The 16,078-nt window shown below is 44.2% G+C and overlaps 1 protein-coding gene across 8 annotated transcripts in view; it reads left to right on the top strand.

Annotated features, from left to right (window-relative positions):
* The window catches only part of NIN (ninein), a 54,310-nt gene that overhangs the window by 26,552 nt on the left and 11,680 nt on the right, over nucleotides 1-16,078 (top strand). For 6 of the 8 annotated variants that reach the window (XM_032187665.1, XM_032187663.1, XM_032187666.1 and 3 more), the window contains exons 13-26: nucleotides 521-610; nucleotides 1,945-2,098; nucleotides 2,404-2,525; nucleotides 3,645-4,171; nucleotides 4,921-6,984; nucleotides 8,167-8,292; nucleotides 8,894-8,963; nucleotides 9,956-10,171; nucleotides 10,544-10,657; nucleotides 12,039-12,161; nucleotides 12,689-12,802; nucleotides 13,503-13,649; nucleotides 14,753-14,911; nucleotides 15,514-15,663. In XM_032187665.1, coding sequence (XP_032043556.1) covers nucleotides 521-610; nucleotides 1,945-2,098; nucleotides 2,404-2,525; nucleotides 3,645-4,171; nucleotides 4,921-6,984; nucleotides 8,167-8,292; nucleotides 8,894-8,963; nucleotides 9,956-10,171; nucleotides 10,544-10,657; nucleotides 12,039-12,161; nucleotides 12,689-12,802; nucleotides 13,503-13,649; nucleotides 14,753-14,911; nucleotides 15,514-15,663 — 4,176 coding nt within the window. Of the gene's footprint in view, nucleotides 1-520; nucleotides 611-1,944; nucleotides 2,099-2,403; nucleotides 2,526-3,644; nucleotides 4,172-4,920; nucleotides 6,985-8,166; nucleotides 8,293-8,893; nucleotides 8,964-9,955; nucleotides 10,172-10,543; nucleotides 10,658-12,038; nucleotides 12,162-12,688; nucleotides 12,803-13,502; nucleotides 13,650-14,722; nucleotides 14,912-15,513; nucleotides 15,664-16,078 lie in introns of those variants that run through there. The other 2 variants (XM_032187671.1, XM_032187670.1) reach the window with 2 other exon arrangements.

The raw sequence follows: 16,078 nt of genomic DNA, 5'->3' as shown, positions 1-16,078 counted from the left end.
CCCAGAATATAGTTTCACATAGACCCGATGTCCAGCTAGGGCAGATGATACCTGAAGTGTCTGGTGCTACGTGGCATCTCTGTTTTTAAAAAAAAAAAAAAAAAAGATGAACAGCTGAGCGTGGCAATGATACAATAAACTCATCAGCTTTTCCAAAGGTATTTCTGTGCACGTGCATCTACAGACAAAGGCTCCTTGGTGATGATTCTGCAATGATCCTCACCCAGCATCTGTTTTCCAGACTTTTTTCAAGTTGGAAATGTTTATTTCTACGGAATACACTGACTTTGTACATGCATTAAGATAGAAATCAAAGTTAGTGTAAGAGTGACGGGCAGATAGCAGCTAGTATCCATTAGGGAGGTTCTTCCCTTTTGGGATTCCCTAGGGGAATAAAAATAAAATGAAATAAAAACACCAAAAAAAAAAAAAAGAGGGAGCAGGTTGCAGGACTGCTTGAGAGCTGCATCCCAGCTGGGGTGTGTGAAAGACTGACTGGGTCCTGTTGATGCCGTTTCAGTACGGTGACCTCGATCCCAGCAGCGCAGAATTCTTCCTGCAGGAGGAGAGGCTGGCACAAATGAAGAGCAAGTACGAGCTGCAGTGCAGGGTGAGTCGAGCCCTGGGGCTGGGGACACAGCACCCGAGGGATGCATCTTCACCAAGAGCATCCTTTCTGGAAGCAGCATGCAATGCAACACTGCTGTTTGTGATGCTTTGGTTTATTTCTTTTTTACGTTAATCTGTGCTCTTGGGTGGTGGAAAGCTTTTATCGCAGAAGCAAATGGTCAAGAGAAGGTAAGATGCCTTAGGGGTGGGCTGGAATAGGGTATATGGAGCCTCCTTTGCTCCACCGGTGTAAACCAAGCTTAATTCTTTGTGTGGCAATGTGCCAGTGGTTTGTCTGATTCGTGAAATAAAGGATGCCCTCATTTGAATTTAAAGCTGCAGGAACTACCAGCAGGAATAAGAGAGATCTGAGTTCTGTCAGCTTCTGGAACAGTAATAGTTTAAAGAAATAAAACTACACAGATCTAAAGCTTGCCTTCTCCCTGCATCTTGTGCAGCTGACTGCTTCTTTAAGGTGGGCCTGCAAGTGTCTATTTCCATACCTGTTTTCTGATGACTACAACGATAATAAGCATTTGGCTCGCCTGTTCTGCATTACTCTTTTCCTTCAGTGAAGGACTGTCTTGGCTAGAGGCTGCATAATCTGCAACAACATAGTAGCTCTGTTAAAAAGTTGGAGTTAAAAAGCAAATATTTTCTAGAAATATTTGCTGAACTGATGCTTCTTGGTAAGAATTTGCTTCAATGTGCAGCTGACTTCTTTGAGTACTGGCAGATCTGAGTCAGTCTTCAAGGTTCACTTTCTGAACCTTTCAAATCTGCAGAACTGCATGTTTACACATTCATGGATTCATTTTCCTCAATAAACGATGTTCATTGAGCTCAGCATGCTGCATTTTGGCACAAACACTTGGGATATTCTGCTGGCAAGCGGGCAGCAGTACCAGATGGAAATGCACTAATGAGGATATCTCCTTTCTAATTTGATCTCTTGCTTCTGATTTGATTTTCAAGTAGAATGGTGTTTGAGGAAGTATTTCTCAAATATGCTTGAAAATGTTCCTAAGCTGCTGCTTAAAACTGTGGTGGGAAGAAGGAATAAAGTGGAATAAAGGACCTAGAACGTGCAGGTTTTGGAAGCAAAATGCATGTTTTCAGCCTGAAGAAGGCTCTATTATTTTAATAAACACTTCCATGTTATTTGCATGGGTTGCGGAGAAGGTGCTGTTTTGCAGACAGGAGGATAGTAACTGGCAAGATTTAGTCTTTACCCACAGCAGTTCTCCCCTAAAAGCCCTGTCACTGGGGTGTGTTGGTGCACGGATGCTTGGCTGCTCTCACTCAGCTCCTTTCCTTCCCCTCCCCTGCGGTCAGGAGCTGCAGGACCAGATAGATGAGCTGCACTCCGAGCTGGAGGAGTACCGCACTCAGGGCAAGGCCTTCAGGCCATCACTGAAAAACTCGCTGTCGGAGGAGTTCGACATCGATCTTAAAACTCACGGCAACAGCGGCATTGAACCTGACCAAGGTAAAACACATTTCCTCTGTGGGAACTTCAGGGACATAAATTTCATGAGATATTCATGATAAAGCCTTGGCTGTGATGATGTAAAGGCTCCCCCAAACCCTCCTAGTGCACTCCTTAAACAACATCCCATTTTAATGTGTAACATTAAGTGGAATATAACTGCTATATTCAAAGCTAAACAAATATTTGTAGTTTCTTGTCTTCAGTGATGCTGTAGCTGCCCAAATACATTTAAATTGATTACCAATTCTACTGAGAATGTAGCTGTTTGGGTTTGAAGCTGTATATAATTACTGTTTTTAAAGGACTTGGTTCAGAAGACTGCAATCCGTTAAACATGAGCATAGAGGCAGAAATGGCCATTGAACAAATGAAGGAGCAACATCACAGGGACTTACATCACCTCAAACAGGAGCTTGAAGACACGGTGAGCTATTTTCCCTTCAAGCTTCACAACTCTTCCAGCCTTATACAAACAGTGTGCTCTTGGAGAAGGACTTCCGAGCCCTGGTGAAACCAAAACCTTTCTGTGAAGCTGCGCTTCTGCCTCCCCTGCTCCTCCTGGGTGCTGGCGAGGGCTGGATGAATGCTGCATTACGTCCCCAGCCGCCCACCAGCTAACAGGAGCAGCGAGCCTTTCAGATGCAGTAGTGCATTTCCTGTCTTGAAGGGCTGGCACAGCTGAATCAGCCACTTCATTCACACTGGCAGGGAATAATTGTGGGTTGGGAAGGCTGCTGGCAGGAGTCTGCGTGGGGAATACTGCACTGAAATGTGCTCCGTGCTGTGAAAGCACAGAAACTGCTGCTGCAGTGCTGGTGGTGCCTGGTGGTTTCCCATTTTCTGGGTAGGGGTTTCCTAGTTTGCAAGGCTTATCTGGCCTCACAGGCTTGTTCTGCAAGAGCCAGCTCAGGATCAGAAGTCAGGGATCCTGTCGGGCTTCTGTTGCATCTCTTAGACCATCTCTGGATAGAGCTGGTAACTCTGCAATGACTCTATAACAGACCAATTTTGTGGGTGGCACAACACAGGGGCACTGAAACTGTTCTGATGAAGCTGATAGCCCCCCGCCCTGATTACAAAGGGGAAATGAGGCATGGGTATAGAGAAAGGGCACCAAAAAATATTAACCAGAAATTACTTTTCCTTAAAGGGCTTGCCCCGTGTCATTTGTAAAAGCCTTTTTAAAGGGAAATCCATCATCTAATTAATTTGGGGAGGGGGTTGAAAAAGGAATCAGTTAAATATTCTACTTGTAATTTGCAAAACTCACTTAGACTTGAAAATTATTAGTGGCTTTTCTCTTCTTTCACAAACTGAACAGAAAAGCATGGATTTCACCGGCTTCTACAGAATAATCATCTTTATCCCTGTAAGAAATTAAGCTGCACACTTCAGTATTCTTTGCAGGGAGAACTGATATAAGATGCTAATATGTAAATCAAATCATTCTGTAGAAAGTTAGGAAATTTGTAACACAAATGTACAGGAAGCATATCTAGAAAATGCATTATTAAATGAACTGATCTGTTTTTCCTTCTTGCAGGTGAGCCATTATGAAAAGCAGCTAGATGAGACAAAAATCCACTGTGAGAAGGAGCAAGAGGATATGAGGAAGAAGTACAGTGAAGAGAAGCACGTCATGGAAAAGCAGATAACTGGCCTGAAAAATCAAGTTGCAGAACTGCAAGGAGAGGCAGCGGTGCTCAGAGAACAGCGGGAGAAGCTTGACTGCAAGCATAACGATGAGAAAAACAAATTACAAATGAGTTTCAATGAGGAAAAAGCCAATCTGCAAGAACTCTTGAGGAAAGAGCACGAGGATGATCTTAGAGCCAGACTGGAAGAGGCAAAGGAGAAGTTCAGTCAGGAACGAGAGGAACTGCTTCAGAACAGCATCTGGGTGGAGGAGAAGATGAGGGTGCTGGTGCAGGCACTGCAGGACGAGAAGGGAGAGCTGGAGCGTGGCTTCCATGAGCAGCTGAAAAGAATGACAGAAATGCACGCCCTGGAGAAAGAGGAGCTGCAGGAAGAGCTGCTGAGGAAGCACAAGCAGGAGCTGGAGGAGGAAAGGTGAGTGTCCCCGCCAGCCCTGGCAGCAGAGGTCTGCGCTGACCGCGAGTGCTTGGCACAGTGATGCTGGTGCAGAAGTCATTCCTGAGGCTTATTGCAGGTGTGTTTTGAGCGGTGCCCTCACCTGCTTCATCCCAGGACACAGGTGGGATGGTACCCAGTGGCTTTTGACTTCTTCCAAGCAGATATTTGTATTGGTTTTTAGCTCACCTAGAGGCAACGGCACTGTTAAAGCATAACCAGATGTGGCTGCCTTGAGCTCTCTTCAGTGTCCTTGTGCTTTACAGTCCTTTGCACTTAAAGAGTTTGAATTTTGAGATGTCTTTTCTGAAGAAGTAAATGCATGGCTGGTAAATGCCTTTTAGGCAGGACTGTCAACAGAAACTGAAGCTGTCCTGGGGTGACAGAGAGAGATGGGGGACATGAACATCTTGGTTGGGGATGTTCTTGGGACAAGACCCTCTAAATCTGATGAGAAGCACAGGAAAGGCATATATTGTATGCAAAACAATATCAAAGGGCATTTAGTGAGTTATATCCTTCCAAGGCAATTAGATTTTGGTTTCTGAAGTTTCAGCAAACTGCCTCAAATTTAACTTTGACTCTCAGAAACACCCATCAAATAGTAGCTCCACTAAAATTCAGCGGAAATAGTAACTTTTCAGCTTGTTTTATTGAGTAGCTTAAAAAAAATGAATCTTTCTGAGTTAGCTCAGAGTTTAGTAATTTATTATGTTAACCATGTTTAGGAAAAAAATGGAAATTGACTATAACAGAAGAGCATCTCATGCTGAAACTCAGTTTTCTGTGGACACACAAACACTTGCGAACAAATATGAAGAAGTAATCCAAAACCTGGAAAGATGCTACCAGCAAGAGTTGCATGATCTTGTTGAACAGCAGAGAGAGGAAAAATCTCAGTGGGAATTTGAAAGGGATGAAGTTGCCCAGGAAGCTGCTGAAGCCCACGAGCAGCTGAAGGAAAGCCTGGCAAATGAAAAGGCTGCTGCTGTTGCCCTGAGCCAGGAGAAAGAGCTGCTGGAGAAGAACTTCAAGGAGGAAGTGAACAAGCTGGTGTGTGAGAAGGAGCAGCTCCAGAAAGAGCTGCAAGACCTGAGGAACGCTGCTGAGAAGGAAGAAGAAAAGTTGAATGATAAAATAACACGACTCCAAAATGACCATGAGAAAGAGCTAAAGGACAAAGAGGAGCAGATATCCCTGGTGGAGGAAAATGGGAGGCTGATTAGCCAAAAGCTGGAGAGACTCAACAGTGAGTATAAGCAAGAGAAAGAAGATCTGAATTCCAAACTTCTTGCTTTGGAAAACTTAAACAAAGACATTTGTGTAAGAGCAGAAACAGAAAAGGCAGAGATGAATCTGGAAATCTCAAACCTTCAAGAAAAAATACAGAAATTGCAGTGGGAGGCTGTTAGTTTTTCCGCACTGCAGAACCATTATAGGGTCCTGGAAAATGAATATGCAAAAGCAAAGAGCAAAATTGCTGCTTTCTCTAGTATAGAACCTCTGGGAGACGATGCAGATGTGCTCATAAATCTGCAGAAGGTGCATGAGCAAGCTGTGAAGGAAAATGTGAGGATGGCTTCAGAGATTGTCAGGCTGCAGCAACGGCTGCGAGCTGTGGAGCGGGAGCCCCCCAGACCTCCTGGGTCTGGTCGCTCCAACCCCGGTGCAGAATCACCACAGCTGCAAGACAGAAGGGATCCTGCTCTCCAGGGGCTGCCCCGTGATCGGAGAGATGCAGGCAAGGCGGTAGGTGTGAATGTGCCTCCAATTTTGGAGGCTGACACTGCAGACCTGGAAGAAGTGCTTGAGATGTGCTCTGCTGTGGAGAAACCGTGGGATGAAGGCAGAGCAGACAGCCACATGCTCAGGTTGCAGGCAGGTCAGATGCGAGGAAATAAAATGGCAGTGGGAAGTGATTGTAATCTTAATCATGACAAAAATCAAGAGCTAGTGGCTCAGGTGCCTCTGCTGCAGAAAAAGAGAGATCTTGAGAGATTTCCTAGATTAAAAGTACTTCAAAATGACACTAAGCAGCAGAATGCCCATCTGCCAAATAACAGAATAGCTCCCAGGAATAAAGGGTTTTATTCTGATGCTTCCAAGCTGCAGACTGATCTCAAGAGGGCTGAAGAGCTGACAGAAGCCTCTCTCCAGCTGGAACACGCTCCTGGATCAGTGAACGGCGACCTGAGGGATGCGATTCCTCAGCTTTGGAAAAGGGTCGAGGAGCTGCAGGAAAGGTTGGTGGCACAGGCTAAGCTTCTGTCACTCCAGGAAGAAATCCAGGCAGAAAACATGGATCTAAAATCTGAAGTGATCGAGTTAATTGAGAAAAATAAAGCCCTAGAAGACAGCCTATGTAAGCTGAGAAGCCTTCATTGCAAGCTCGAAGCAGGTAACCTGGGAGGCATTAAGCTCGGAGAAGAAAGCACACAGCTCCTCAAAAAAGCTAAAGAACTGGAAGGTGGTCAAAACCAAGATGTACAAGGAAAACTGGATGTGCACAGCGAGAAGTTAAGGCTGCGGTGCCAGCTTGGAAAGCTGGAAGAACACCCTGAAATGTTCAGGGTCCTGCAGGACGAGCAGGCCCAACGTGACAGCACAACAAAAGAGATGATGGCAGACAAGAGGGAGCTGCAAGACCCCAACAGAAAGCTGGAGGAGAAAGTTACTGCCCTGGGGAACCAAAACGGTGTGCATTTCCATGAGGAGAAGGAGGAGAGGAACACAGTGACACACGGCTTGCAGAGCACGTGCACTGAGCTGCAGCAAAAAGTTGATCTTCTGAGGTAACGTACACTAAAACCTTGTGGGAAGCGTGCCGGCCCCGCCGTGCTCCAACGTGCTGCTTGCTCCACGTAGAAACTAACCTAGTGTCCCACTGACCACTTCGTAGCCCTACTGACCGCCCCACGGCTGCTGCATTAACCTCTGTAGCTTAGCTCTGAGTAGAAAAAGGTGCCTCGGACTCTAACCCGTAGCAGGCAGGCTGTCAAAGCGTGGATAACAACGGCTGAAATAAGCGTGCGTGACTTGGTTCTCTCTGAACATGACCTAAAATAATGGGTAAAACCAGCAACTTGCTGCCCTGCCTGTGGATGCAGGCATCTTCACAGTGTATACTTGACGCTATCAGAGGTTCCTGTGCTTTTATGTCCAAAATGTTGTGGTAACATTTCCAGAATGCTTCTAATTTTTACTAATATCACCTCTTCGCTCTGTGCCTTTCTAGTACTGAATGTTGCTTGGAAAGCTAGAAGCGTTTCGCTTTTTCTAAATATCAAAGTTAATGCTAAAGAATCAGTCCATTTTTTGTTAGGAATTGGTCTTATTTTGGATTGTTTCAAACTGGTATTAGGAATGCATCTGCTATACTACATGGCAAATACCACTGTAACAAAGAAAATACAATAGGTTGCTTCCTTTTTACCTGCTGTATCTCAGTGCTGGTCATAAACTGCTTACAAATGGCTTAGTTATCCCTCAGCACCGGCTTCCTATAAGAAATTGTTCCTTCAAGTATTGCCCCATGCCTGAATTATTTCCCTGCAGGTGCCCGGGGAAAGGAAAGGCACTCACAAACTCTGCTGTTCCCACACACAGGGCTCTGAAGCAGCTGGGGTGCAGCCTCCATATGGCAATGTTAGGCTGTCTGAAGTTAGGAATGTGTTATTGGAAGTTTAAGGACTGAGAGGTACAGTACAGTATTGGACTGTGATCCTTCTACTAGGTATCTTAGATTTTAAGCAACTTTGTGCGATTTTTTTATAGCTAGAATGTCCCTTTTCAGCGATCTGGGAAGCACTTGAAAGGTAAAATCTATACGAATCCATACACAGCTCATAAAATAAGCCAGCTGTAGCTTTGTTTTAAAGTATCACAAGCAGCTCAGGCTTTTAGTGTGGGTTTTTTTCCTTGTGGGCTTGGACAATGCACAGGAGCAGTTCTCATGTCTCATCTCTCTGCCACAGATGTGAAGCTGAGAAGCTCAGGGAAGAAAACACCGCTCTGAAGAACGAGGTGACGTTGTTAAACGAGGAAGGTAGTGCTTCCAGCCTGAAACTGAGGGAGCTGAATGGATCCCGGGAAGAAATGCGGTAAGGATGCTACAGGGACATAGACCACGTGCCTGCCTTCAGGCACACAGCAGCAGAGTCCTTTCTCAAAGCTCCTTCACGTTGTAGACCTTCATGTGTTAGATATCCTACAGGCTGTGAAACAGGCTGCCTTCTGGTGCCATCAGCTCTCCACCTGGGTGAGGTCTGTTCCTTCTGCTTCTCCCCAGTCCTGGAGCTAAAGCAGGAGCCTCACTGATGGGATTCAGGTGACTGCTAACACTTAGGAGCTGACCTCTTATAATTCCTGCTGCTTCAGCAAGAACAGAGGTGGTTAGGCTGGTGTAGCCCTAGAAAAATTAGGAAGAGATACAGTGGGACAGAGCACTTCAATAATTTGGTCTTTTGCAAGTAGATAACTACCTATAGTCTTGGGAACCCAGCCTTTCCTTCCAGGAAAGGAACACGTAGGTAGGTGAAAGAAGTGAGTACTCACAAAGCCAATGCAAAGCAGTGATGCTAAGTGAAAAATAATGAACATCCAGAATTACCTTTTCTCGTGATGTCAAAAAGCAGCCTGTTTTTGCAGAAATTATATAAAAACGAGTGACCCTAATGTTAATGAGCTTTTCCTTTTTCCTAGGCAAAAGATAGAGGCAGTGAGAAAGGAGAAGGTGGCTGTACAGAAGATGGTTGACAACCTGAAAAAGCAGGTAAGCAGACTGAGTCCATAATCTTCTCTGGAGAAATCATAAGTGTACAAGTCTTTCTTTAGATCATCAGGTAGTTTTTTTGTTTGTTTTTGTTTTTTAAAAAAAAAGACCACTATCTACCCTTCTTGATAATTATGTTCTCATTAACTGTTTGGGATTGATATGAGGCTTCTTTGACCTGATCTGAAGACAACTGCAGTGCTACTGTAACTGTCTGGCTTACAGACTTGAGAGCATTCTCCATAGTCAACTTGGAAAATTTACTTAATGGAAATATGAAGTTAAAGTCTTCCTTTGTAATCATTTTGTGGGTAATGCTCTGCAGTAGCCCACGGGAGAGAGGTTATGTGACTCAGCCTCTTACTTCCCAGCTGGATGGGTCTGGGACTGCTGCCAGCAGTGACCATTTGCTCATATCTGTGAGATTCACTGCTTTTGTTTAAAGGGAGGTTCATTGTGCTAGGCAAGCAACAGAAGGCTTAAATAGGTTTTACAGCCATGTTCCTTGTGGTATTGCTCAGGATAATTTCGTAGCTCGTCAGCTACTCAAGATACTTATATCAGCATAACGAAGGGAAGAAGGAACTGAGAGGTATGCCAGATAGAGCTGATACATCTGAGGCCAGTTCCCAGAAATGAAGCTTGTGAGGCTGCATGCAGCGTGTCATCAGCAGCAGTCCTACTTTTATATAGGGGTCTACTTGATTTGGCCTAATACTAGGGCATGGGACAAGTTCTGCAGGCAATAGGGAAATAAAACAGTGCTGCTGGGGTCATGACTGTTATGTGGAGTGCGGGTAGTTCACTGCTGTATCACCATCCAGAGTTACCATGCTGGGATTCTGTCTCTGTGGCTGGGCCAATGAATTGGGGTGATGTTTGTCAGCTTTTCTTTTTAATCACCTGAACAGAAAGGAAATGGATTAAAACAAACAAAAACCCTACCATCCAGTACAGGAATAGTCATAACTGACCCTGCTGTCCCACTTCAGGTGGCAGATCTGAAGACCAGGAACCAGCAGCTGGACTCTGAAAACACAGAGCTGAGCCAGAGGAACTCCAAAAGCCAAGCAGATGTGCAGGATCTTAACCAACAGCTGGCAAGGGTGCTCAAGCAAAAGGAAAGGGAAGCAGGGAAGTGTACTCTGGAAGAATGGGAGAAGGAGAGACTGGTACTGAAAGAGGAACTGGAAAACTCTAAAGTAGAGGTACAGGATAAGTGTCTCGAGTGGTATGCAACAACTGAACCTTTAGGAATTAGCATCCCCTTCTTGAGCTGTGTGTGGTCTTTCAAATCTGAGCTTTTCCTACTACATATTGCAAATGCTTATGCATGCTGCAGTAGGGGTGGAGGGAAAGTGTGGCAGCCCCTGCTTTCTGGCTGCTGCAAAGAAATAGAAGGGTGCAGTTCTGTCTTAAAAACAGAGGCTAGTGATGGCAAATATTTTCACTTGCATTTTCCAGCATGCCTGTTCTGTTCAGCCCTGTGCATCCCACCTCTAACCCAAGGGCTGTAGCATCCTTGGGTTAATCTGTTACTCTGTCTCCCAAGCTGAAATCTGAGTTTTTACTGTCTGCAGTCATCAAACATGGTGTCCTCCTTGGAGATGGAGCTGTCGAAAACCAAAGTTCAAGCCCATATATTGGAGCAGGAGAACCACATCCTCAAGCAGGAACTAGAGAAGACAAAACAGGTACAGCACTCTGCCCGGTACCATCAAGTGATGGGGTTAGAGCCACCATCCTGCTGGCTGTCTCTTCGTGTGATCTGTTATCTTGACTGAGTTGGAAATAGTTAATTTATATTCATTTTTAATAGTTAACTTACAAAATGTCGTAACACTAGAGGAATATAAATCTTATTGAAAAAACCTCCCAGTACAGTGCACAATTGCTCACATAAGATTGGTTTCACTTAGCCCTTGCCAAAAGGTATTCCAGAGCAGTGGATCTTCACAGATGGACTTCAACAATGAAGACCAAAAATTTAAAGTTCTAATCAAGCAATTTACCAGGCTTTTCTAGGTTGTGTGGGTGGGATGGGCAGGGGAACATCCCCCAGCCACTGAGCAGTCCCTGATATCTATCTAGGTCCACAAGAGGACTGGTGTCCTCTAGCAGAGATGTAGCATTAAGAGTGCTGCTACCTGGAGGCTTCAATAGCTCAGAACTTAAAAAGATAATTTCCTGGAGGACTTGGCTGTTGCCCATATAAGCATGGCTCATTTGGCTGTAAATACATGCTAATAATCATAGATAATAAAGGGCAGAAATGAGTTAGCCCTCCTGATTAGGGTGCCGAAGTCATTTTCTTCAGAGTAAAGCACTCATTTGATGTTCCTAATGCTTTGTATTTATAATGGTCTTAAAAAGCAAAAGCAGATGAGGCATATTCAGTACAGTGAATTGTGGCTTGAGTGTAATTAAAGACAGAAGATTGAACAGAGACCAAATCACCCAGGAGCAGGCAGACTAAGCTAAAGCACTCTGTCAACTGGGAAAGAGATCAGAAGTCATCTGTATGGTATTTTCTCCCCTTCCTTGGAAGGAGAAATCTAAAACCTTATTCACCTCATCAAGGTTATAAGAGGAACACTGACATTGAGCTGCAGGAAGGAGAATTCCCAATCTGTTATGGTTATTTTAAAAATAAAGCAATAAAAATGCCATAAATGCACACAATGAAAAGTAGGTGTATGGAAAGTGCACTTTTCATGGCAATTGGTGTCATGCAACCCAGAGGGCAGATCCTATTAGGGGTTTTATGCTAATACAACTCAGGTAAGAGGCACAGCATCCATTTGCTGGCCTGTGATTCGCGGGAGCATTAACACAAATCTGAGGGATTGCAGGGTGATTTTGGTGTCCTTAGCATTGTTCCTGCAGGAAGGGTGTCTCAGATTGTGAGTGGTATTTGTATGATCACTCATGAAGGAGCTTGCAGTCTGCTCCCACCTTTTCTGCTCTGCCTGGAACGTGATGCTTGGCCCTGAGGAGGGGAGAAAGCTTCGTGTGACACTTGCAGGCAAAATTCGGAAACAGCACAGCAACTTGACTTAGAGTTGTTTTCCACAGCTGCCCAGATGTGCTGATCTCTCTGACCTTCAAAATGAAGTTTCTAGCTTGATCACTAAAAACGAAAAGCTGCTGAAAGAAAAAGAAGCCCTGAGTGAGGAATTAAACAGATGCATCGATAAGGTAAAACAGAACTGCAGGCCCATGTCACTCCTACATGCTGTCACAAGCTGCTAAAATTATTAAATCCTGATCTCCATCACCCTAACCTGTAAAACTACTTTGATTTTTTTTTTTTTTTTTTATCTTCAGTCCAGATAAAGGCTCTATTGCCATCGCCTTTTTACCCTTGCTGCTTTTAGAGAGCTTTTGGAGCACAGCTTTACTGTAATTTGATTATGTAGCAAATTCCAAACATTGCAAGGAATAGAGGGCTGGATATAAATATTGTAGCAGGACAAGGAAGACAGTGTTCTTGCACTTACTGCAGCTCTGATGTATTGGAGCTCTGAACTGGAGCAGTGCAGTCGGTGTGCCATAAATAATGGTCCTGTTGTGTGGAGATTCGGGCAGGGAGATGAGTTTTTTTTTTTTTGCTTTCCTGCACTTTCTTTGCATAGCTGTAACTCCATCTAGCTCAACTCCCAAAGTCAAATGGAGTTAAAGAAGATCCTGAACGGCTGGGGCTTAACGATGTAATCTTATTTTAGGTAGCTAAAGTAAGCTTCTTAGAGAACGCAGTCGGCAGCCTAAAGCAGGAACAGAAGTCCTGGGAACAACAGAGTCAGACCCTGAAAACACAGCTCACAGTCGCACAAGAAAAGGTATAAAAGTGGGTTTTGTTATAGCCCCGAATCAAAAGTATTTCTTAATCTCTTGTAGTGCTCTTTTTTTCTAAAAACAGCCATCTCCTAATATGCTCAAAGGCTTCATGCAGCTAAGAATGGACACTTTGATGCGCTTTCAAAGTGACATTCTTAAAGGACAAGAGGAAACTTGTTAAATATGATGAGATCTCTTTCCCTCCCCTTCCCTCAGGAATAAACTGTTTTGCATCTACAGCCAAGTTCCCTTTGCCAATTCATTCAGCCCAGCGATCCCTAGAACACTACAGAGATTCTGCTCCCTCCTTTCTTGTGGTGGTTCGCTTCTTAACAGTCAAGGGAGGAGAACAAATGGCCATTTGCTTGGCTCTCCTTGTTTCTTCTGGGCCATGGGCTGCCAAGAATAAATAACTCAAAAGGAATCTCCTTTTCCCAGCATATCACAGGAAATGTTCTGGGGTGGAAAATGCATATCTGAGTACAGTATTTTGGCCGTGTTTAAGAGTTTGTGGCTAACTCCAAGCAGAAATTCAGGGAATCATTTAGCATTTTCAGGAGGTGGGCTGTCACTGGTTTCTTCACCCCTTCCAACAGGCAGCAGCCAAATCCCTGTGATTTGTGGCATATGTTATGAGCTTGGTGGCTGAGGGGTACAAGTCCTGGTACAGCAAACACGAAGCTGTGTTCCTGCCCCTTACAGGTTCAGAGTCTGGATGAAACGCTGCAAAACACCAACCTCCAGGTGTCCCACCTGAAATCGGACCTACAGGTGGCGCAGCAGGAGAAGGAAACTCTTGAACAAGAAGTGATGTCTTTACACAAGCAACTGCAGAATGCCAATGAAAAGGTAACTGGCTTCAAGGGCCTCAAATTTGGTCAACTCCACTTGTCAAATTTAAAGATTCAGATTAGGAATTTAATAGCAGCTAGTTGCTGCTCTTCTGTAGCCTGTCACTGTAGCCCACTTTATTTTTTGGGGGGTTAGCTTGCTCACTAAAAGGACACAAATAGAGCTGCAGATCTGAGCAAGTAGACTCTGAATTGTGTAATTATTGACTCTTTTGTGAACACAAGTGATAAGAAGCTAACAATAAAAACAACTAGAAGAAGAGTACAAAAAAGTCCTAATTTAATGGATTCTGTTTTAGAATTCAGTTTCAGTTTTCAGTTTTAAAATAGTTGACTAAGTAGTTTTGTAATGTGTATACTGGATATTTACTTCTAAAATATCTGAATGTGAGGGCAGGCTATGATTCATGTCCTAGGAGTCTTTGTTCTTCTTCCTCAGAACAAAATCTTTTCCAAAAAAATACAAAAAAGCAGTGGGTAATATGAATTTACACAGACTATAAATGTATCAACAACAAAGCTAGTAATTGACAGGGAGGTCTGATTTTGAAATTTGTTTTTGAAAGGCAGGGTATTGTGGTATTGTAGCAGCCTTTCTCAGCTGATGAGGAACTGTAAATGAAGGAGGTTGCAGACAGCAGTCTCGTGATTGGTATTATGAATTCAGATACTAATTTGGCTTGTTTGCTATGTAATTAAAGGAATATTTAATGTCCACATGGAGAAGAGAGTGCTTCAGGATTATACAACAGGAACTAAATTACAGCTATTACCGAATAATATATAATGGAGTTCTATTATTTGCTTGATGAGGCTGTGAAATAGAGTGCAAATTGCCATTTTGCATTGTCGAACTGCGTGCACTCACAGTAACCATGCTGGCGCACGGCTGTATCTGTGATTTTAGCAGAGGGAAGCACTTGGCTTTGCACCGTGATTAGCGTGTTGGGTTTTATTGGAAAATGGTGCCCAGGCTGGGGGGAAGCCGGGAATCCTGTGCCTTTGGTCTGCAGCTACTGAAAGCCTTAAAAACCCACCTGAAGAGAGCAAATGTCTGCTTCTTTGTTTAAGGCCTAACCCTGCAATTCTGTCTGTCTTAAGAACCGGGTCCTCGAGCGGGCTGTGCCTTCCCCAGGGCCGCAGGAGCAGCAGCAGAGGCGGTCGCAGCGGGACGAGCCGGAGCAGCTCGGGCAGGAGAACGAGCGGCTGCGGAGGGAGGTCCACAGCACCACCACCGACCTGGCTCTCGCCAGGGAGAAGGTAATCTGTGTGCCCCCACGTCACCAGGGCACTTGCTGATATGAGGCAAGACTCAATGATCCTTGTTTCACAGCGGGTAGTGCAGAAGAGGGATGTTGGACATGAGTTTTGGGTGGAAACTTGAGTAGAAAGAAGGCGTCGCGGGGTGACTTTCCTTCCTGCCTGCACTAAGTAGGCAGGCACTCTTATGATGGTTCAAACAATGGCTCTTTAAAAAAAGAAAACCCTGGTCATTTTAAAGGAAATCTTGGTAACTCCTGTCTTCTAAGATTTTGGTCTAACTTTTAGTTATTACCACTTAAAAAAAAATAAAATAAAATTCATCATACTCCCAGCATTATTCACGTTTAATTTCTTAGCTTGCAGTATTAGGCAGATTAAGGGGAGAGGGAAGGGAAGACATGATGCTGGAAGCTAAAATGTCAAAATTACCAGAATCTGTTATGAGTCTGACATAGATTGATACTTGATATTGTAGATGAAGTAGATGCAATTGACTCACAGTGCAAAGTCAGTTTTGACCTAGTGGAAATGCCATTGTGAAGCAGGCTCTGAATGGTATGGAATGCCTTTCCACATCTGTTCATCTCTGGTCTCTTTAGATCCGACAGCTGGAATCCACCATCCTTTCCCTGAAGCACCAAAAACATCAAAGCCAGTCAGGTATCGTCAAAGCCATAGAGCAAGAGAAATTAAGCTTGAAGAGGGAGTGTGAACAGCTTCAGAAGGAGTTGTCATCTGCAAACAGGAAGGTTAGTTTCAGATGGTAAACATGTGAGTCAGTGCTGTGCGTATCACAACAGCTCTCAGAGATGGAAAGCTGTAATTTTCTTTTACTCCAAGCTTTGTGCTCCGTGTCTTTTTACAAATCCCTGTCCCAAGGAGCCCACGGTCTCTGTGCCTCTGTGGTGGGGCTGTCGGAGTGCCAGTATGCTGTAGGACTTCTGCTTAGCACAAACAGTTCAGTGGTGAAGCATGGGAACATTAAAAAAAATAATAAAAATAAAATGCAGCCTTTCCAAGTGCTCTGCAGCACACAGTGCTCATATGCTAGTATTACCACATTTAGATTGAAAATCAGCTACTTTACCTATTATTTGACGCTTTTGTCAGCCACGCTGTACAACATTATCTTAGACATAGCTTTTAACAAAGCATTATGCTTGT

The sequence above is a fragment of the Aythya fuligula genome, chromosome 5 (genome assembly GCF_009819795.1).
Source record: "Aythya fuligula isolate bAytFul2 chromosome 5, bAytFul2.pri, whole genome shotgun sequence".
Lineage (NCBI taxonomy): Eukaryota > Metazoa > Chordata > Aves > Anseriformes > Anatidae > Aythya > Aythya fuligula.
Note: the sequence above shows the minus strand (reverse complement) of the source record. Positions and strands in the feature narration are given on the sequence as shown.